The sequence below is a fragment of the Crotalus tigris genome, unplaced genomic scaffold, assembly GCF_016545835.1.
Source record: "Crotalus tigris isolate CLP2741 ecotype Arizona unplaced genomic scaffold, ASM1654583v1 scf7180000018354.2857554, whole genome shotgun sequence".
In the NCBI taxonomy this organism is placed as follows: Eukaryota; Metazoa; Chordata; class Lepidosauria; order Squamata; family Viperidae; genus Crotalus; species Crotalus tigris.
The window spans coordinates 790,928-814,882 of NW_024096961.1; the positions used below are offsets into that span (position 1 = coordinate 790,928).

At 37.1% G+C, this 23,955-nt stretch overlaps 1 protein-coding gene across 2 annotated transcripts in view; it reads right to left on the bottom strand.

The window, feature by feature from the left end:
• TRPM5 (transient receptor potential cation channel subfamily M member 5) overlaps positions 1 to 23,634 on the bottom strand; it is a 61,271-nt gene extending 37,637 nt beyond the window's left edge. For both annotated transcript variants that reach the window (XM_039350741.1, XM_039350740.1), the window contains exons 1-9: positions 23,453 to 23,634; positions 9,187 to 9,257; positions 8,333 to 8,483; positions 6,773 to 6,953; positions 4,416 to 4,582; positions 4,060 to 4,231; positions 3,149 to 3,213; positions 2,309 to 2,500; positions 1,313 to 1,415 (exon numbers count right to left, since the gene is read on the bottom strand). In XM_039350741.1, the coding sequence (XP_039206675.1) occupies positions 1,313 to 1,415; positions 2,309 to 2,500; positions 3,149 to 3,213; positions 4,060 to 4,231; positions 4,416 to 4,582; positions 6,773 to 6,953; positions 8,333 to 8,483; positions 9,187 to 9,257 (1,102 nt within the window). In that variant the 5' untranslated portion in view covers positions 23,453 to 23,634. The remainder of the gene's footprint in view (positions 1 to 1,312; positions 1,416 to 2,308; positions 2,501 to 3,148; positions 3,214 to 4,059; positions 4,232 to 4,415; positions 4,583 to 6,772; positions 6,954 to 8,332; positions 8,484 to 9,186; positions 9,258 to 23,452) is intronic.
• Between the last annotated feature and the right edge of the window lie 321 nt (positions 23,635 to 23,955).

Consider the following 23,955-nt stretch of genomic DNA (forward strand, 5'->3'; position numbering starts at 1 on the left):
TGTTACAAAACATAAAATAAGAATAAATTCACAGTAGAGTTTTGCTCAGAGTCCATAAATTCAGTGGCTTAATCTCAGGTAAGAATACACAACTTTTATAGCCTCAATCTCTCAAGGAATTAATGGGCTTCAAATCTATGTTATATTGTACCTTTTTATCTGATTCATTTTAAAATGGTTTGCCCTACTGTTTCAGGTGGCCTTTATTTGCCAGTTATGTCTTAGATCTGCCGGTTTAGCCTAAATACTTTAAAGTCTTTTCATGGGGCAGAGTTGGGTAGATGTTTAATTCTCTCAGAAAGATTAATAATTAAATTAAATTAGAGAAACAATCAGTTAATACAGGTAGTCTTCAACTTATGACCACAACCAAGCCCAATATTTATGTTACTAAATGAGAAATTTGTTAAGTGAGTTTTGCTCCATTCTACGACTTTTCTTGCCACATTTGTTAAGTGAATCACTGAAGTTGTTAAATTAGTAACACGGTTGTTAAGTGAATCTGGTTTCCCCATTGATTTTGCTCGTCAGAAGGTGGCAAAAGATGGTCACATGACCCCAGGACACTGCAACCGTCATAAATGTGAGTCAGTTGTCAAGCATCTGAATATAAATCACATGACCATGGGGATGCTGCAACGGTCCTAAGTCTGAAAAATGGTCATAAGTCACTTTTTGCAGTTGCCATTGTAACTTCGAACAGCCACTAAGTGAATTCTTGTAAGTTGAAGACTCCTGTATATAAAGGTGTACAGAAAGAATTGTGCAATTTTTAATTTCAATTTTCTTGTTGTATGTGGATGATTTATACATTAAAAATGTGATTATACAGAAAAAAGGTTGTTCTTTTTAAAAAAAAAAACACTGACCCACGCATGAGCATGTGCTTTTTTCCCATTCCAAGTATGACTTTGTAGCACACATTGTCAAACATTATTTTTATGTTGCTACAACAAAAACCTATGGTATAATAGTAACTCAGCTAATTAACCACTACATGGAAGCATGCAAAAACTTGATGGCACATAATGAATTAATTAATCACGGCAATGCTCATGGTTCTTTTTGAATATAAAAATGGCTATGTCACTTTCCCATCTCAGCAAGCCTTTGGTTTGCAATTAATGATTTTTAAAATAGTTGCTTAATATTTTTGAAGTTTAAATTGGAATTGGCTGGTGAATCAATGGATTTCTATCTTGTATGATTCACTATTTGGACTATGTTCCCAGTAGGAAATTCTGTACATAGAGCAAGTGAGATTCTTGTTTGTGTTTTAACAAACAAATAGCATTGATTAGAAGTATGTTACCTTTAACCAGGGCTTTCAAAATAACTGTATCCAATTCTTCTGAACCTTCTTGTTCAAAGTCATGCATAGATAGAAGCTGCTCCTGGGTGATGATGCTTTGGATCTAAAGGGTTAAAAGCAGTTAAACAGTTAAAATTACAGATTATTCATGCTTTGATTATATTACATGCCAAGGGTTATGAAAGGCAAAATAAAACAAGCAATGGTTTCTGAGGCCCACTTAAAAGAAGAATAAATACTAGCCTTGTCTGGAAATACTCAGGGCATGTAAGTGAGTCAAGCTCTTTGAAGTTACTATAATTACTTCCAAAATTAGACTCTTTTAATATGTTCTGCTTAGAGCTACCTTTAAATCTAGTTCAGAAAACTGTTGCTCAGATGCTGGTAGGAGACAAGCTGTGAGTCTGCATAGCACTTAAATTGGCAATCAGCTAGATGAGCAAATTGATAATGGGCTAGGTTGCCTGATGGACGCCTGTACCAGTGATGCTGAACCTATGACATGTGTGTCAAAGGTGACGCACCACAATATGGTACACCAATGTTCACAAACACCTGACAATATCTATTCTCTAAAGTATGCCTCACTCTCATGGGATTTTTGGACGCTGTGGAGACTGCACAGCAATGGGATGGGCTGTCGCATAGCCCCCAGACCCTCCCCTATGGCAGAGGGGAAGGCCGTAGAGAGACCCCTATTATTCTTTCTCTTATTTTCAGGGTGTTGATACTCGGCAGCATTTTAGCTTATGTTCTTTTAAGGCTGTTATATTTTACCTTCATATGGTGGTTTTATTGATATCTTTTATAATCTGTATATTTCCTAAGATATGATATCTTGGGCACATTTTTTTTCTTAAAAAGTCATATATTTAGGAGAGAGAGCGACTTGATTTGTGATAGACAGATAGATAGAAGACATAGAAGAAATGGAGGTGTTCCCTAAATATTTTTACACTTCCTAAATGCATTTGATGCATTAAGAAATAAACTTACCATTTTGGCCCAATGAACAATGTCATTGCGAGAGAAATTTTCTGTGGGGAACTTCTGTTTTAATTGTTTTTCTATGTCCTGTGGCCCCATTAAGTGTGGCTCATTCATCAGTGCAGCTAAAATATCAGCTATACCACCAGATCCAGCCAAGATGAGACAAGGGACAGAATTTTCCAGCCCCCTGCAAATTCGCTATTAAACCAAAAAACAAATAGGGTCATATATGTTCAGACAAAAGAAAACCACATAATTGTATACAGACCTACTCATTGAATTCAGTGGAACTTATATCAAGCCCACTCAGGTAATAGTGGGGTCTGATCTGGTCTGGATGGGAGACTAGGAAATTGCAGAGGTGCAGGCTAGACTGGAAGTTTTTAAAAATCCCAGTGAAGTCAGTGGCAAACGATATATGAAGTTCAGACCAATCATTAAATGAAATAAATTTTAGAAGAAAAAGAAGGGCTTCCAGTGATAATCCCTGTTTGAACTTGGTATCCGTGGGAACCCTGTGCTGATGCTTAGCCAAGACTAATATTAAGTCTACATAATATTTCCTCCATATTTAGACAGCTACTAGACAGCAGAGTTTGAATCAAGCCTATTTCTTCCTCTTCCTATTATTTCATTTAACTAAATAACTGAAAAATGTTCTGGTCTCTTTTTTTGTGATGTTCCAACTGGACTTTATCCAGGAATTACGCAACTGTATTATTTATTTCACTTTTAAGCAGTCCTACCCACATAAGCACCTGTTCTCAGAGGCCTCTGTTTCTTGCCCAGCACTAGAATCTTTGCATAGTTAGAATTCTTATGGCAACAAAATTGTTCATGTCTTACCTCAAGAATGTGAGGTCTTCCATTCACAAGTAAGCAGAGAACTGGGATTTCAATGCTACCTGTTCCTGAGTTAATATATTATAAAATATGCAATAAATCTCTCACAACTTTCAAAATATATATTTACTAATTAAGCTGATTATTTGCTTCTAGTTGGCCTTTGCCCAATATCATCTGTATTTGATCATGCTACAAAATAGCAGAGGGATCTATACAATAATTGTAGGGATCACACATCACTCTAAGCTGTTGACTTTGGCTTAGAGAGAGAGAGAGAGAGAGAGAGAGAGAGAGAGAGAGAGAGAGAGAGAGAGAGAGAGAGAGAGAGATCCAAGCATCAGCTGTCATGAACTCAACTAAGATTCAATGCTTAAGGATGCTCAATGTGCTGATGCTTAGCAAAAACCAAATTCATTAAGAAACTAATACTACTTGAAAACCATCTTTTGAGAGGAAATGGCATTTTGTGAAATGTCTAATATAAGCTTTTGCTTCTTATATGCTGATAACAGATATATCTCATCCCTTCCTCCTTATTTTAGCTTCTTCAAACATATAAAACAGTTGCATTTTGCATGTGGATTACTTCATTGCCTCTCTTCTCTGTTATGAGAAAATAAGCATGAAGACTTACTGTACATGCTTATAGGCTATATGAGCACACACTCGCAGAGGTATTGAATATTTTTTTAAAACAAAGAAATTATACAGGTACAGTATTAGCTGCCAAATTTACATTATGAATTGGTCTTATTGATTTCTATGATTGTGTTCTAAGTAAGGTAAATCTGACTCTGTCCATCATTAAGCAATAATAAGCCCCTGAAAATGTCAAATACTCAAATGGTGACCAAAGGCAAATAAGGATCTTTATTATTTTATTTTATTTTATTTTATTTTATTTGTCCTACCTCCATAGCTGGTATGCTGCTCTGAAATATATTTCTCCAAGCTGAGCCGTAGCTTTGTTGTCCCATCTGGCTCGCTCTCTTCCACCAAAATGAAGTGGGAATGGTGGTTATCAAGAGGATACAAAGGCCCTTGGACTTTATTGTCAGTTTTGTGGCCTATGAGAATTTCCTTCTATGAAAAAGAAGACATCACTTTTCACACAAAAGCAAATTGTTCTTCTGGACCATATCTGGTTAACATGATTAAATTGTATATTGCATGTAATCATTTCTATCAAATCAAAGTCTACTTAGCAAGGTTCCAGAACATTACATGGTCTTAGGTATCCATACTTTTACCAGTGAAAAAAGGGCACCTTGACATTATCCAGAAGATCTCTATGCTGAATTTTCTCCAGGGAAGTTATTCCTATTGCAACTACTTTTACTGTAGATGAAGTACTTGTCAACATGTGGTCTTGAACTGCTTGCCCGATGTGTTTTGTTATTCCAACGTGCAAAGCACTTGTAAAAATCCAGGCACCTGAAATGATTCATTTTTCAACCTTGATATTAGATAAACTTAAGAACTAAAACATGTAACATTACCTAATCCAGGTTCAGGAATTAAATCTGGAGTTTAGGGCAGAGCTTCATCTAACCGGGATCATTTGCGAGACTGCCTACTACTTCATAGTTCCCTTCGTCCGGTTAGATCCCACAGGCTGGGCCTCCTTCAGGTCCTGTCAGCCAAGCAGTGCCATTTGGCAGGGCCGCGGAGGAGGGCTTTCTCTGTGATGGCGCCCACCTCGTGGAACCAGCTCCCCCCGGAGATTAGGACCGCTCCCACCCCGTTGGTTTTCCGTAAGCTGGTTAAGACCTGGCTTTTCCGGCAGGCCTGGGGTTTATAAAATCTGACCCCTGGATGACTGTTCTTGTACTGTTTGTTTTGTTATGTTTTATGTGTTTTTATTGTTAGCCGCCCAGAGTCCTCCGGGAGTGGGGCAGCTTATAAATTTTAAAAATAAATAAATAAATAAATTCTATGGATAGACCAGTTTAATTCAAACCAAAGCAAGGTTCAGAAAAACAACTGTATTGTTTTTCTGAACCTTGCTTTATACCTGCAAAAGGTTATGTAAGGAGAGAAAATGCTCTCAGAGGTACAGATGTGTCAATCAATCAAAATTAAATTTTAAAACCTGGCCAAGATGTAGAGATCAGCAAAGCCTGGGAACCTCAAAATGAGCTGCTTGTTTCTAGGTATTCTATTTTATTCTTCTCTCTCTCTCTCTCTCTCTCTCTCTCTCTCTCTCTCTCTCTCTCTCTCTCTCTCTCTCTCTCTCTCTCTCTCCCTCCCTCCCTCTCCCTCTCCCTCTCCCTCTCCCTCTCCCTCTCCCTGTGTGTGTGTGTATTCAAGCCTGGAACAAATAGCTGTGAGTGAAAAGTTGTAGGATTCATGTTCATTTCCCTTCCATGGATCCTTCCATGCTATTTTAAAAAGAAATTATAAGCTTTTTAAGTGCCATAATCTAATAGGTTTGAATTTTCTCAGAAAATTTAGCAAATTGAATCAACAAGAATCGAAAAGTTTGAAGGTTCTCAGTATATTTTAATATGTAAAGTCTTTCAGAGATTTGATCCTTTAGAGCAGTGGTTCCTAACCTGGGTGATATTGCTCCCCAGGGGGCGATTTCATTTTTCAGAGGGGCGATGGAATGAAAAGGGGTGATGCGGGGGCGAAGGAATGAAAAGGGAGCGATATGGGGGTGATGGAGCGAGAAGTTTGGGGGACACTTTTGAGACTTTTTCGTACAGTGAATCACTGTATATTTGTCATACAAAAACATCAGATTGCTCGCTATTAGTGGATTGAATTGTGTTTTCAAATGTTCCTCCAGCTAGCTTCAGTACAGAATGCCGTACATATGCCGTACATTGCTTATCTTCATGCATGTTGCACAGGAGCCTCTACCCATACAGTGATGCGCCATTGGCCAGAATGGGCAGTGATGGAGGGGGGAATGCTTTGGATTTCACATTCCAGTTTGAGTTTTCGGCTTCGTTTTCAAATTTTTGTTGTGCTCTATAAAACATTTTGTGTGTGTCTTTGTATTGTACTTTTTTAGCATGCACTCCAGTTCGATATTATATTTTCTTTGTGTCTTTTTAATCCTTTTTACAGTGCACATGACTATATATACTTTCCTCAAATCTTAATTTAGTTTCAGAGTTTTCGTCTTGAAATTCTTAGTTCCTGCATTGCGGTTTGTTCTTATGCCCTTTTTATATTTCTTTTTGCGTCTTAAATTTCACTTGTAATTCAATCATTAAATGTTACTGTTTTTCTTTTTGGGCATTTCATTTTCTTGTAATTGAATTTTGTTTTCAGTGGTCATTACATTTAAGTGTCTTGAATAAATAAGATAATAATGAAATACATGTATCACGAAGTTTGGGAATAAAATGACGGGTGGCACCAAAATTTTTCACACAGTTCAGATAAGGGAAAAAGACTGGAAATAAATTATTTGCATCGATATGTCCTGCATAAATTGAAGAATTATTTCCTATATTGTGATTGAGAGGTTATGTTGGGGGAGGGGGGCAATGACTACTTCTTCATTTGCTCAAGGGGGCGATTTGTTCAAAAAGGTTATGAACCACTGCTTTAGAGTCCTCTTGAACAAGATCATTAAAAAAATGCTCTTTTTTTCAGGAAAAAAAAACAAACCTGTGCTTTGGGCAGCCTTAACCAATCCTTTCCTTAGTGTATCACGTAACCAAGGTTTCATCTGAAAGTATTCTTCTTCTCCAACAAAAGAGACAACCAGATTGGGAGCAAGAAGGTTCCACTTGTTACTCATGAGGTCAAATATAACTCCAGGATGGATGGCACATGGAACCTTAAGAAACTATAATCAAGACAATAACATGAAAAAACACATGAAAAACAATAGGATTGTATAAACCATAAACCAGTTTCTGTCTAGACTAGACTAGATTAGACTAGGCTAGGCTAGGCTAGACTAGAACAGAACAGAACAGAATAATAACTTTATTGTTACTTTGAATGTACACTAATTGGCATACATTAACATGAAATTTCATTGCATACAGCTCTCAAAGGGTCACCACCTCCAATATATACTACATAAATATGACAAAAATAAATAAATAAATACAGAATTATGCATATACCCACATATATTATATGACACAGAGAAACAACAGTCTAGTTCAGGTTATGTATACATGTGCATGACAAGAAAAACGAATCTTGCGAGTTTACCAGATGGATGGCATAGAGAACAAAACTATTGCAGAATTGGGTAGTCCTGCTAGAAATACTTCAAAACCTCCTCCCAGAGGGGAGCAACAGAAACAGACCATAAAGTGGGCATGTGGGGAGTCTAACAATGCTTTGAGCTCTAAGCACATAGCACTTATAAGCAGCATCCTGAATACCAGGGAGCGAATTTCCTATGATCTTCTCGGCTGTCTTTACCATTCTCTGTATGGACTTTCTATCTGAGGCACTGCTGCCATCAAACCAGACAGTGATGCAGTTTGTTAAAATGCTTTCAATCGTGCCTCTGTAAAAAGTGGCTAGGACAGAAGGAGAAAGATGTGCTCTCCTCATCCGACACAGGAAATGCAGACAACCGGTATCATTGTAACTAGTGGATTATGGGCATTTGTTATGGGCTTAGCTTCTTATATTTTGTTATCATTACTGCGAGACTAAAAAAACCCCACTATTTTAAGTAAGAAGAACTCAGGAGCAACAGTACTGTGTATCTACTTCATGCATTATCTACCCCTTGGGGGAAAAAAGGCACACTCTATGGAAACCACTATGATGGCTTCCAGTTATGTTGTCTTTTGAGTTCCCAGATTTCCCAAACTGCAAGGCCAAAGTCTGAGATCACACTGGCTGGGAATTCCAGGAGCTGATCCAACACATGCTGAATCAAACACTGGATTAAAGAAGGCACTCCACTTGCTGTATCTGTAAACATCAAATAGCATATTGTTTTTTTCATAAGTATCCACATAGGTCCATCGTCTAAGAAAATAATTTCCTGCAAAATGATTTGATATTCCCTTTCTTTTGTGACATTGCTACTGGATCTCAGTCTCTTCCATGAACAAGAGCACCCCGAATGAGCTTAAATCATGAGCATTGACACAAATTATTGTTTAAGGGTCTCTTTTAGAATGATTCAGTGACAATATAGAATAGCAATAATATTCTACTGAATACTGATCATGCTGAGAGGTTTTATAGTACCTTTCCCTGTTTCTTTCCAGTAGTCAAGAAGTCAATTTCTCCCATACAACATGGTAATTCCCTTCTACTTTCTTTTTCTTTGTTACTATACATTTTATTCTGTGTATTCTCCTTCTGGAGTGCTGTAGAAATATTGTCCTGACTTGATTCTCTGAAAAAAGAATGGGTTGAATGACTCATCTTTATAACAAATTGTAACTGAACTTTTTCAATACAGTGGTATTTTTTTTAATGAATGTAATTGTAGGAACATAACAATAGTTTCTAGAATCTAGATTATTGATCCAAGCTTGCATAGGATAGTGTAGGTGTGCTTAGCGTACTATTGAGCTTGGCTGAAATTTGGCAAAATTAAATGATATTGACTTTATCAGAAGTAGAGAATGCTACAAGTGACACACGTTGTAGGCTAGTAACCCAGTCTACTTTCTTTTTCTCTTGTCAAGCATTATGAGAAATTCTCAGTTAACCAAATCCATGATGTGCAGCAGAGCTTGATAGCTATTGATCCATTTGGTGACAACCACAGTGTACAGAAGATTGGAAATTGAAAAGTAAGAAGAATAAATGAAGTTAAAATGGGTGTGTGTGAAATTTATTTCTGACTAGTTTGTTATGTGATTATTGTCAGAAAAAAGGAAAAATAAGTTTAAGATAATAGGGATGGGGTACTTCTAAAATGTGCATGGTAACACAATTTCTTTCTTCCAGACCCCTACAGTCTTTTTCTGTATTTTGTTTACTGCAGTGTTTCTGAAAGTGAATTGCAAGATAGATGTATGTACTGATATGTGCAGAACTATAGTGTGTTTTTTTTCTAATATAGTCTCTCAAATCATTACAAAAAAACTTACACTTTATTCCTCAAGACCAACTGTTCATCTGAGATACTTTCTCTTCTTTTAAAGCTTTGTAGAACAAACATCTAAGGAAAATGGAAAAGAAAAAAAATCAAGTTGTAGCAGCATAAGATATTTTGGCAATTATAATTTCACACTATAAAAAGTATCTGGATACCAGGGAAATGGACACCTGAAACAGAAGAAGTTCCCTCTCCGTGCAGTAAATTCCCCCTCCATGCAGGTTCTCAAAGCTTCCCCCCCACACACTCAAAAAGGTTTGGAGATCTAATGTGTATTCATTATACTAAAATAAGAAGTAGAGAAACTTTCCAATTATTTAATTATAGCAATTTTAATCCACTTTTTGTTAAACATATTTCCAAAGTGAAAAAGTACTATGTACAGTCTCATGCATATGTAATTGGGAATTCCTAAATCTGTCTGTCAACTCCTAAATCTCTCTCTCTGTGTCTATAATTTATCTATTTGTCCATACATACATACATACATATAGACATGCATGCATGCAAACATACATACATAATCATGTACATCATGTGTGGCACTCCAAATGTCACTGAACTATATCTTCAATATTCTCACTGGCACTCAATGAGTGATGGTTCTGTAATTTCTGAAAAGTCATTGGCTTACTAATTTAGGCTTATAACAATTAAAATGCTGAATTAAAACTCCCATCCTGTTCTTATTTATGTGCATGAGAACCCAGATACATTAATACATTGAATCCTGGCTCAGTCATACTAAACCGAATGTAAATGCCCTGAAATCATGATGAAGTACTTTTAACACTGCTGTATCTTCTTTTAAGTCCCATTAATTTCATAGCTCTGTCTTGTAAAAGACTATTTGGATCCAATCCCCTGAGAAGGAGGGATCTGGCTGCTTTTCTTTAGCCTTCACAATGTCAGCTGTTTGATCAACTCTTCAGTTCACTTAAACTATATGCATGAATGTTGCTCCATAAGCATCAGCTTAATTTGATCTAACTTTCATTCTTTCATCTCTTCATCTCCCACTCCTCAACATCTCTTTCTTTGGACCATATGTGCTTATAATATGGTTAAGAATTATAATGGTATTTTGTAAAACTGAAGGTCTGAACAGAAGAAAGGAAAGGAAGCCAAAACTATATGGATAAATCCCAGCCACATAGGGGTGGGTGGGTTTAAAAGTAAATTGTAGATAAATGAACCAAGAAGGCTAGAAGAAGCCAAAGATGACTAATTCTTATTATGAGGATTTATTGTAAACACATTCAAATAGTGTGACCATCTATCGAGACTCTGAAATTCCAACACCAAGGCAATGGATTTTACTGTCTTCTGGAGACCTTTTAAGTTATGCCTTTAAATTATTTATGTGTCAAATAACCTAAACACCTTAAGCTTCCAATGATTGCCTTCCAAATGAGTAAGCCCCCTGGAACTTTTTACTGCTCTGAAAAGTAGGAAGGGTGGAACTGCAATTTAAGGCAGAGAGATGGATAATCTCATCTTTAGGTATATTCTAACATGTTTAGGTAAGAGTAAGGTATTGCAATGAGTTTTACTTAAAGATAAAATAGGAATAACCTGGCATTCTGCACAAATGATAGATGACACAAAATCATGATGGATTTTAATCACAAGCTTTATTTAAACACAAACTAATGGATCCTTATTTTATTTTATTTTTGTAGATTGTATCAACATTTTTCCTTTCAAGGGAGAAATAAATCAACAGTGTTTCTGATTTATGGAACTAGAGATTACATAAATACACATGACCAAATAACTTGTTAAACATTTCTGAAAGATGTAAGTAAAATGACACTACTGTTCTTGGCAGGCAAGTTTATAAGTAGGCCTTTGAAAAAGCTTTGCCTTGTTCTTGTGTTGTTTTTTTCTCTTAAACTGATAGCTGTTGAGAGGCATAACATAATCCTTGCCCTATAGTTCACCCATGATCTGACTAGGCTTTGGTGATAACCATATCATTCAAAGCAAAGCAAATCACAAACGAACACAGTGAGATACAAGCTAAAATCAAAGCAAAAAAATGAAGCAGGATTTTCCACTAAGTGAATATGTTAACATTTACTAAGCAATGTTAATGTTAGCACGTTGACTTAGGGCAGTGTTTCTCAACCTTGACAATTTTAAGGCACGTGGACTTCAACTCCCAGAATTCCACAGCCAGCAATGCTGGCTGTGGAATTCTGGGAGTTGAAGTCCACTTGTGCCTTAAAATTGTCAAGGTTGAGAAACACTGACTTAGGGGGAAGGGAAAACCATTGTCCTCTAGACCTGAATCTAAATGTTGATTTAACATCTTATATCTGAAGCAAAATCTATAGCTCTATAAATTATATGTATAGTATAGTTCACAATATAGATCATATTCTACAAATACCTATTTTCCACTCAAAAACCCCCCACAGTTTTGTGAGAAGATGCAGCTCACATGAGCAATCCCAATATTAACACTGTTGTTTTCACTTTTCATTTGGTGTATTGCAGTATTCAAGAGCAGATAATAGGTGGCAGCACAGAACAGCACCTGGTAAGGTACTGATAATAAGTCTATAAATGGAAAGTAAATTACTTTCTATTTAATTTATATTAAAAAAATGTTTTTCCTCATGGCTGCATTTGTGTTTATTTCCCCTTTCCCCGAGTCAGCAAAAAAAAAAGATGCCCAATATAAATTGTACTGCCTTGATTGCTAAATCCTATTTTGCCTCAGTTAACAAGGCCAGTGAATTTTGTTGTTCTTACAATTTTAATACAGAAGAAGTTAAAGAAAGTGATTGGTGGGTTCTCATGGCTTTGTATGCCCTTCCACTAAAGTGGGAAAAATATCAACTCTCTTTAAGGTAGGATGGGGCAAGACAGATAGATAGAATTTTGATGTAGAAAGTGTAAGGATAGGAGAAGGAAGATGTGCTTTTCTCATGAGATGCAGAAAATACAGGTGCTGCTTGCCCGCTTCACCAGTGTCTCGCTGTCGAGCGACCAAGCCAGCCTACTCGTTAGCAAATTCCTGGGTGTGCAGCTAACGAATAGGCTGGCTTGGTCACTCAACAGTGAGATACTGGTGAAGCAGGCACAGCAGCGCCTGTATTTTCTGCATCACATGAGAAAAGCACATTTTCCTTGTCCTGTCGTTACCACTTTTTACAGATGGATGATCGAGAGCATCCTGTCATACAGCATCACAGTCTGGTTTGGGAGCATCACTGCTTCAGACAGGAAAGCAGTGCAGAGAGTGGTGAAAATGGCCGAAAAGATCATTGGCAGTTCCCTCCCTCCCATCCAGGACATAGCACAGAAGCATTGCTTGAGCAGGGTCCGTAAGATCATCTGGGACACTACACATCCTCTTCATGACCTGTTTTCCTTGTTACCTTCAGGGAGGAGGTTTCGTAGTATCCGAACCAAAACATCCAGATTCAGCCACAGTTTCATTCCATATAGCATTAAGCTTGTGAACTCTCAAGCTTCCTCCTTCCGTTATATATTCAAGATGGACAGTGTTTAATATTTATTTGTTATGTATATGTAGGGGTGTAGGTCTATACATATGTTGTATATAGTATGTTTAGGTGTTTGTCATCTATGTGTTTCACTTTGAGAACGAGCAACTAAATTTCATTTTTGATGTGTGCCATTGTGCCCACAGTAAAAAAAATGACAATAAAGGTTATCTTATCTTATATCTTATATCTTATATCTTATCTTATCATGAATGGCTATGCAGGTGAGGATAGCCATCTCTCAAAAATTGCCCTAGGTTTTTTTTTTTTTTTTTTTGCATATGCTTTGTTCAAACATACTCAGTACTTTTTTTCTAAAAAAAAAAAGGTTCCATAACTCACACACGTCATACAACCCGCCTTGCCTACCCTACAAGGTTCCATCCAAAAAAGGTGCTGGAGCTCCGTTCTGGGCGTTCTATGAGGAAAAAAAGCCCAGAACATACTCAGCATAGTTTTAGCATTATTGGGCAGGGTCGAGTGCTATTCTGGAATACTGCTAAACTCAGGACAGAATAGTTATTACAATTGTACCTCCCCATCACCCTGTGGATCAAACACTGGGCTTACAGCTGATCCATGTAGTCATAAAGCTAAGAGTTCAGCACACCTGACTGTCAATCCAAGGAGCAACTGTCAAGCACCAGTACAACAGTGAAGTAACGTGGGAGAGATCCCACTTCATTAGGTAATATTGTTAGGTAATATTCAGATGGGCATTAAATGTATCTTCAAAAATACTTCTAAAAACAACTGCTTGTAGGGGGAGAGTCTGTGAAGTGCAGTGAGAGAGCTCCTGACTTCCTTTTGTTACTCTGCTGTGAGTTGCTTTTAAAACTATTTTCATACATAAAAAGAACACTGAACCCATATTTGTGTCTCCCAATACCCTATGGGTGCTGGGCAGTCACCCCTGCTTCTTACATCAGTCAAACAGAACTTGTGAGCCACTTCTAAGACTAACAGCCACTAACCAAAAGCAACTAACTTTCTTGCCAGGTCCCCTATCCCATGGTTCCAACACTGTGAGATCAGAGACTCGATAGAAAGTTTATTCGCTGCCCTTATCTTGATATCCTATCCAGCCCTCCCAACCTTAGGATCAGCTGTCATTGTCACAGAGAAGGGAGGGAATAATCATCCAGATCTTCTATCCCATAGAACAGGGGTCTTCAAACTTGGCCCTTTTATGACTTGTGGACTTCAACTCCCAGAATTCCTCAGCCAGTGTGCCTGGCTGCAGAATTCTGGGAGTTGAAGTCCACAAGTCATAAAAGGGCCAAATTTGAAGGCCCCTGCCATAGAGTGTATCAGGAGATCTGGTGGGGAAAGACATATCTTCCTGCTTCTTTTACTTCTCTGCAGCCCTGGAAGCCTTTAGACTTGCTTACATGTCTGTGGAGTGGTAGATGTGTGAAGAGATGGCCTTTTAGTACAGGAGTATTAATAAGTTAAGAACCAGATTGTCCCAATGCCAAAAACAAACTGACCTCTAGAAAACAATGTACTGGAGAGAAGGAAACATGCCCACAACAGCCTAAAATGGCTTAAGGGGAGCTTGCCAGGTCCCAGCCCCTGACCATAAAAATCAACTACATGGTCAACAAGCAGTTGTGTGCTGTTCATCAGGCAAGACCTATGGCAAGGGAAGAGGGATAATACCCATTAAAACTAAACACACCTAAAAAACAAATTAAATTACCTCTGTGGTGGGTTGAGAATGAGAAAATTAGCGTGTCATGGAAAAGGAGCCTCAAGACAGCCTAACTGTTTTCTTTCCTATTTTCCACCAGCCAAGAATTCTGTTTCTGATAGGATGGAAAAAAGCTGGAATTTCTATTACTAGAAATGGGAGACGGTCAAAATTTGCTTATTTCTTTTTCTGTACCATTCTGTACCTGGTAAGATAACATTTGAATATCTGGAAGCTCTCCTTCTTGTTATCTAAAAATATAGCCAGGAACAGGACAGCCCCATTTTTTTCTCTTTCCTTCCACCTAGTGTCACTAACTTCTAACCATCATGCTTCATGAAATGCACTTGAAAATCATAAAGCTTTCAAATATTTTGAAAAATGTCTGCTGGCCAAGTCTATGAATTTCAGTTCCTAGAAAAGTATTGTATTTCACTTGCACATAAGACCCGAAAAGTTTTTTGGGCCGCCAGGTTGCTGGAAATTACTGTAGGATCCTTTCTATTCTCACAATCGGAAAAACTTTGAATGAGCAACCTTTGATGAGAGTGAGTGAGTGGAATTAATGATTGACTTAATATGTGTATAATTCAAACTTTAATATAGTTAATCTTTTTTAAGTTATTAGAGAAAATGTGTGACTAATTTAAGAAATAATACATGCAAAGAGCTTTCATTTTCATTGAATATGTGGAATCATGTCATGGCTAAACTGTTAAAGAAGCAAACTAGTAACCAAGTCAAATGTGCAGAAAGTTGGAGATTCACAGAAGTGGAAACTCATAATGACAGATCTTCTGAGATGTCTAAGTCTGAGCTTTCAGAGCCAGTTTAAGTCTGAGCTTTCACAGCCACTACACACTTACCTCCATCTAAATGGAAGGAAGTGGGTAGTGGGATGTTCCAGGGCTCTGTTCTAGATCCAGTACTCTTCAACATCTTCATCAACGATTTGATGAGGGGATAGATGGGGAACTCATCAAATTTGCAGATGACACCAAGCTGGCAGGAATAGCCAACACTCCAGAAGACAGGCTTAAGATACAGGAGGATCTGGGCAAACTTGAACACTGGACACTATCAAAATTCAATGGTGAAAAAAGTAAGGTTCTACATTTAGGCAAGAAAAACCAAATGTACAGGTATAGTATAGGTGGTACCTTGCTCAATAGTAGTAACTGTGAGCGGGATCTCGGTGTCCTAGTGGACAATCACTTAAATATGAGTCAGCAGTGTGCTGCAGCTGCCAAAAAAGCCAAGATAGTGCTAGGCTGCATTAACAGAGGGATAGAATCAAGAACACATGAAGTATTAATACCACTTTACAATGCCTTGGTAAGGCCACACTTGGAATATTGCATCCAGTTTTGGTCACTACAATGTAAAAAAGATGTTGAGACTCTAGAAAGAGTACAGAGAAGAGCAACAAAGATGATTAGGGGATTGGAGGCTAAAACATATAAGGAACAGTTGCTGGAATTGGGTATGTTTAGTTTAATAAAGAGAAGGACTAGCAGTTTTCCAATATCTCAGGGGTGGCCACAAAGAAGACGGAGTCAAGCTATTCTTCAAACACTGGAAGTTTTTAAGAAGAGACTGGACAGCCATTTGTCTGAAATGGTATAAGGTTTCCTGCCTGAGCAGGAGGTTGGACTAGATGATCTCCAAGGTCCCTTCCAACATTATTATTATTATTATTATTATTATCGATCATCGCACAGTCAGCCAGATGTTCAGACTGGATTTGGCATTTTGTCTACCTATCGAGGCCTTACCCAGGACCTGGGATAGGCAGATGTGGATGTTTGATGGTATTACAGATATCGTCGCAGGATGGAAGCAGTTCCTAATAAGGCTGCCTTTTGCAATTGACTAATATCGAATTTGTCAATGCCAATGGTGTTCAAGTGGTGCTCCAGTTGTTTTGGGATTGCACCCAAGGCGCCTATGACTATTGGTACTACCTTAGCTTGCATTTGGCACAGTCTTTCTATTTCTATTTGTAGGTCTTTGTATTTTGTTATCTTCTCCAGTTCTTTCTCGTCTATTCTGCTGTCTCCAGGCACTGCCACGTCCACTATCCAGACTTTTTGTCTTTCTTATCGACAATTGTTAAGTCTGGGGTGTTATGTTGCAGGTGCTTGTCTGTTTGAATTCTGAAGTCCCAGAGCAGTTTAATTTTATCATTTTCTATGACTTTCTCTATTTTATGATCCCACCAGTTTTTGCTTAAAGGCAAATGATATTTTTGGCAGATCTTCCAATGCACCATTGTTGCTACTTTGTCATGCCGCTGCTTGTAATCAGTCTGTGCAATCTTCTTGCAACAGCTTACCACGTGGTCCACTGTTTCTTCAGTTTCTTTGCATAGGCGGCACTTACTGTCTGTTGCTGTCTTCTCAATTTTGACTTTGTATGCATTTGTCCTTAAGGCTTGGTCTTGTGCAGCCAGAATTAGTCCCTTGGTCTCTTTCTTCAATTTTACTGCTCTTAGCCATTGCCAGGTTTTATTATTATCTGCTTTCCCAGCTATTTTTTTCATGTATTGGCCATGTAGTGCTTTGTCTTCCCATGCCTCTATTCTGTTCTTCATTTGGTCTTTCTTGTAGGCCAGTTTGGTCTCATTATTATTATTATCATTATTATTATTATTATTATTATTATTATTATTATTATTATTATTATTTCTAGTAAAACTCCATCACTATCTTGGCCTTTTTGACTCTCCTTCCACATATATGGACATCACTGAATCAAAGAATGGGCATTTTCCTATTGGAGATTTGAAGCAGGAAGCTGGGGAACCAATAGCTGAAAATTTCCTGCAAGGGATAGATAAAGTTGGCTGATAGGACTTCTAACAATCAGCAACTCTCTGAGCCCATAGACATGCATTGGGATTTTTTTTTCAGGATTTCTTTCCTCCACAGACCCATCTCACTTTTGAACCTGAGCTTTTTTATTGTTGTTGTTATTGTTGGTTTCTCTTATCACACCAAATGTGGTTCTTTTCTGTTTTCAGAGACTTAGCTTTCTGATGGATGAACAAATTTCTGAGCCCTTTTCCATAATTACATTCCAACACTCAGATAGATAGAAAAGAATAAAGGGCTATATACAATCGAATAACAATAGCTAAAATTTAATTCATTCTACATGACACACACACACACACACACACACACACAATGATCTGCAGTGTCTTCTACACTTTCCGGAATGGGGCCCTTAGCTGTGAAAGTTATTAACTGTGTCCTTCTGATCATGCCAATCAACCAAGCCATGACAATCAACTTCAGTAAGTGCAATGTCAATATATATTTATATCTGTAATATATATCTGTATCTTTATCTGCTGTATAATCAGCTTTTACTGTAAGCTCTGCTATACAAAAGGACTCAGATTTCAACGATTTTCCCCCATTTTAAAAACAAAGCAGAGGAAGCTGCCCAAACAAGGTGTGTCATCTCAATGTACACAGTCTTTCTTCTTTATGCAAAAGAGTATTTCATTTGTATATACTTCCTCTTCAGACTTGCTTATGAAATATAGCTCTATAGTACTCTAGGTTTATTGTATTTAGCTCTCTCTTCCTGTTCTCACATCCATTTTTCAAACATCCCAAGTGAAAGTATTTTATAGAAGTTAATGAACTACAGGCAAAATTCATGCTATCATTATTATCCATTAGTTAGGCCCCATAGAACAGGTGGTTGTTGTTTTATTCAAAAGAGTCAGTGTTAAGGTGACCAACCGTCCTCCTTTAGAGAGGACTGTCCTCCTTTTGTAAGTTCTGTCCTCCCTCAAAAAGTGTCCTCCTTCATGTCCTCCTTTTCGATATTTGAAGACTAATCTGCAGGGCTTTTTTTCCCCTCATAGAACGCTCAGAACGGCGGCACCTTTTTTTGATGGGTTTTTTTTTCAACTTTTGCATGAGCTGTGCTACTCCCACTATTGGCTTTCGAAAGCCAATAGGAATTGCTGCTGAGCACGCCAAAACACCCAGCTGGCAAACTTTGCACATGCAAGTTGTCTGTATTATTGTTGCAACTGCACTGATTCATTTAACAGCCTTGACAAGAAAGTTCATAAAATGGGGCAAAACTCATTTAACAACTGTCTTGCTTGGCAACAGAAATTTTGGGTCAACTGTGGTCGTAAGTCAAGGACTACCTGGAGTATAACACTTTTTATTGCAATGCTATTTAGAAGCCATCATTGTTGTGAAACTGGCCAAGACTGCGAAGAGTTTGGCAAACCACAATACCTCCCTGGATCCACAATGACAAACAGTTCTTCTAGAGAAAATTCAGCTTTGTGCTTGTTACCAGTAAGGCTCTCAACCTAAAGTTGAGTTTCCCTTGAACTGAGTCTGACTTGATGGCCATGTTCTCTGGGTGACAGTCTGTGATTAGCTTTTCTAAGGCATTATCACAAAGTCTTCTGTAATTTAATTACACAGGAAAGGGACACAATAGCATGGGGGTGTGTGTGCTTACAAACATACAAGCCCTATGTGTATAAAGCAAATGTTAAATCATCAAAAAGAAAATCCTGCTGCAAGATCCAATAAGAGGAGAATGGGATGCTGCTGAGAAGAACAAGGAAGGAACTTGAATAAGACCAAATGTGGAAGTATTTAAAAATTCAGAGAGTGTGGCTAATAACGGAAAAACAGGAATAAAGAGGTCTGAGAAGGAAAAATATATACAAGTGAAATCCTGAAGAGAAGTGTGATAGAAAAAAACCTTATTCTTGGGAGATAAAAAGAGGGAAAGAGAAAGTTAAAATGTCTAAACCCAGCATGATTGCACAAGGCAACAGACATTATTTTTTAGTTATATAAATGTCTCTAGTTCTGTATTCTGTAATTGTCCAACTTCTACATCCTCTCTAATTTCAGTTTCCTTACTCTTTTGACATTTAGTCAGGTGACCCACACTGCCACATACTTCTTTTGTGCTGCAGAGTTCAAGATCTAACCACATTGTTGTGCTAAAACAATCATAGTCAAATAGCAACCTTTTATATACGGTATTGAGTTGCTGCTCTTAGAAATGACGAGGCCACGTATTTGCATTTGGATATTTATACTCCACACCTAGGCATGCAAATACAAAATATTTTTTAAAAAATCATGCCCACATTTTTCCCAAGTGAAACAGATGGACAAGGCCAGTGAGGGCTTGGCTGGTCCTTACTGTCCTTAATACTTCAGGAGCATCAGAAAATGTTCTGCTTGTCCATCACTGCTGAGAGAGCACAGCCAAACTGCTGATGGCCCACTGACTGCTTCCAGAATTCTAAGTGAGAATGAATAGTCCTCTCTCAAGATTCAGAGTACAGAGTTTCCAAAGAAGGGCAAAGGAATGTAGTTAAACATTAATTTTGAAAATAGCTGTTCTTCATATGGAGCTTTTGAGAAGTGATGGGAGGGTGGAGATCAGGCTTGGTACTTGCACTGGAATGCCAGAAGAATTCTTATTTCATTTAGGATTTAGGAGCTAACTGGCATTGACCTCCCATTCTGTCAACTACAACCAAACAATTTGTGCCAACCTAATTCCTTTATGGACAAGACATAGGATTGTTCAGGCTGAGTTCTGAAAAAGGGCAATATTTAAGGCTGATTTCATTTTTTACCTATCTTCGATATTTGTTAGAAAGTTTGAAAAAGTATTGAAAAAATAAGGTTGGCTGTATTTAAAGTCCCATATTTTTTCAATTGGAGATTAGTTTTATATCCTGTGCCGAGAATAAATTGAAGGAGTAATTCTATAAACTTCTCTGTAACTCTAATAAAGGGAGCTGGCTAGTTTCAGCCTATATGAACTTGTACTCATTCAAAATGGAAGCCTCTATCCTCTCTCTGAACCAAGGCCAGCCATTGTGTATTGACTGCTACTATTGAGCTAAATATACACAGGGCACAACAGTCCTCTATAATATTTAGAATAAAGAACATATAATACATTTGTAAGAAATAAATAAAACGGTTAGGTCTCTCCCCAACTCCAACTGGAGATTAAATGAAAACAACAAGGTATCTCACATAAGGAGAGATAACAAAATTGGATTTATTATTATTTATATTTACTATTTACATGATCGGTATTGCCAAATGGCCTATTTCAAAATAATAATGAGCAGATCACATGAAGACTGATTGAGGTCATGATTGGGTCTGCTTATGTTGAGTCATGTTCTCACATGTAGGCGGTGTGAGTTGTTCTGTTTTCCAGTTGATGCCAGCTTGTTAGACTAGTTTGCAACAGTTAGTAGGTTATTGCACTTTAATTCCATGGTGCAATTACATTGACCCATATTTGTTGAGGTTATTTGGGTTTCTATTCATTTGCATTACTTTCCTATTAAATGAACTTTAAATATCCAGGACAAAGTAAACTACTATGAACCACTTTTTAAAATAACCCAACTCCAGATGTTATTTCAAAGAAGTAAATTATCTAAATTGTGCACAATTTCTTTTATTAAGAATGAGAAGACAGGAGAATAAAAAATAAGAGATTTTTAATAGAAATTGTTCTAATGCCTGTTGTTCTGTCTTGTATGTAATCAGATTATGTTACCTTAATATTAAAATTGGAAACATTTAATTTTGACTATTTTCTTCAGGCATTAGAAACAATTTGAAGGCTTTTGGTTTAAACTTTATCTCGTACCTCACTATCGTTATCTCTTACTTCATTTTCCAGTCACTGTTCCAATATCAGTTTTTAATGTAGCTTATTAAAACATTAATATCTTATCTATCTGGTAGAAATGCATTACTCTGAATGTTGCATGACGTTTGAATATTACATTTTCATCAAAATTACAATGTAAACCCATTAAGGATTCTGACTAGTAGTTACCAAACAAGCAAAAAAAAATTACCTATTAATTATCTAGTATTTCTCATGATAGATTAGTTTCAGCACCATTGGTCTAAACCTTCTGCATTTTTAAAAATTTTTCTTGATACCAGGAAATATCAAAAGAGGAACAAACTGAGACAATATGACTATATTCACACAATATGCTAAGCCACTGGGCCTGTTTAACATGACTATACATACTGCCATTTTATCCCTTGTCCTATATAACTTTTAATCATAATGTGTGGTTTTTCTAAGTCTGATGTCCATACCTGAGAGGCTACTATTTTTAGTTAGCAAGGACCTATTATTTTCTTCAGTTAAACTTGTCGTAAAGGTGATTCACAGTAACAGGTTTGGAAATTGCAATCTCAAAGCCCCCTTCTTCAAAAGTAAGATAGAAATGCTTCAGAAATATGCTGAACAGATTTAGTTGTTGCCACTTCAATAAATGTTCATTAATTTTAATATAGTTGACTGTTGTAGTAAACTCTAGTTGGCTGATGTCCATAACATGTTAATAGATTAGATTGCTAAATGAAGTATAGTTAACATTCAAAATGAATATTTAAAATGTAGACATGAATAACCATCTGTCGTGAAGCCATGGACTGGATATTACTATTGCAGTTCAGCAGTTTGAGTCTCACCGGCTCAAGGATGACTCAGCCTTTCATCCTTCTGAGGTTGGTAAAATGAGGACTCAGATTGTTGGGGGCAATAGGCTGACTCTATAAAAATACTTAGAGAGGGCTGTAAAACACTGTGAAGCGGTATATAAGTCTAAGTGCTATTGCTATTGCTATTATGTCTGTCGCACAGCCAGCCTGATGTTCAAATTGGATTGGACATTTTTATCCACCTATCGAGTCTTTCCCAAGGATCAGGTATAGGAAGACGTTGTTATTTGATGGTATTAAAGGTATATCACAGGATGTCAGCTGTTCCAGGTAAAGCAAATGATCTTTGTTTGGAATTCAATTCAAAGCACAGTAAAACCAAATGAGGTAATATTCTGAAATCTAGATGTATTAATTAAGTAGCCAAAGCAATGCGGGGAAAAATAATCCACACATCAAAATTAACAAATTTATTTTAGAAAAGCATTTGGGGAGAAACATGGATGGACATTAAGTAACTGACCTCATTTACTAGTTTAGGTCTATGTTTTTAGTGATTGGTCAGGTATCTGTTGCAACTTTAGCATTATTCTATAATGCCATTGGATGAGTATTAGGCATAATAAATAAATAATACATACATACATACATACATAAAATTAGTCCCTCACCATCATAGATAATATTGAAATATAGGTCACGGATCATCACAGATAATATTGAAACATAGGTCATAGATTATTTATAATGTAATGTCTATGAAGAGTGCTGCTTTCATTATATATCTACATAGTTAAAAGCAATATCACAAAAGGTTGGATATATTCCAAGTCTAGTACCTTTTATTAGTTATGACTGACAGAATAGTATTAAGTATTGATACATTTCTATAGCAAGATGCAACAATTGAATGACTAATTGATTGACTGATTATGTGCTATCAAGTCATTATGGGCTCTTGGCAAACACATAGATAGAATCAAAATAGAGATGTTATGAATAGTTATAAAAGGGGTAAATGTGAGGTTGGTAAATTTATTAAAATTGCTCAAATGATGAGACATTTCTTAAATATAAGAATAAGAAGCTATGTACGTCTGTGAGGTTTTGCTACTATTATTGTAATGATGAAGGCAGAGTCATGGCCTCACACTACATGCTATGTGCCTTCAGGGTGTGATGCATATAGAAAAAAACAGAACTTTTGTTTTGACCGACAATGTTGCTTTAGTCAGTCCTTGCCCCTTCCCTAAAAGGCTTCCCTACTGCTAAAAAAAAAAAAAACTAATTAATTTCTGCATATTTAAACTGGAGAGCCAGTTTGGTGTTGTGGTTAAGCTAGAAGCCATAAGTTCTGCTCCTGCCCTAAGGAACAAAGTCAGTTGGCTGACCTTCAACCCATCACTTCCTCTCAGCCCTAAGAAGGAAGCAAAGGCAAAGCGGTCCTGTAAAACCTTACCACGAAAATTGCAGGAACTTGAATAGGCACTAGAGTCAACACCAACTTGAAGACAGAAAAAAAATCGTTAAAAATATTAATTGTCTTACCTGTTAACAATCTTTTTCAGTAGCCATGATTTGCAATGCCGCAGCTGCACAGAATAATTAAAACATACCTGTTTTCTTCTTTTCCTCTTATGAAGGGGTGGGGCTGTTCTTGCTTTACTCAAATTTGCTTTGCTTCTGGATCTTGTGGCAGGGATGGTGATAGAAATAGCCCGCCTCTGCCCCTGTGGCAAAGGAATCTAATCAAATAGCTGGTTTCAAGGTGTACAGAGAACAAACAAATAAATGAACATGCAAAATAAAAATAAAAATAGGCAAATCTTTCTTTCTGGTAACCAAAAACACTTAGGGGGCAAAGAACTACCATTAGCTGTTTCACTGCCAATTATCAAAAGCAGTTGAATTGCTAGTGCTTTGAAGAGTGATAACCTGAGTTCTCACGCCATAGGCAACCCTCCAAGCTTTTGAGTTCAGCGCTCAAAATCCTCAAAAAATTGCTTCTGAACTGTAGTTTTAAATTTGACAAAAGGTAAAAGACTGATTTT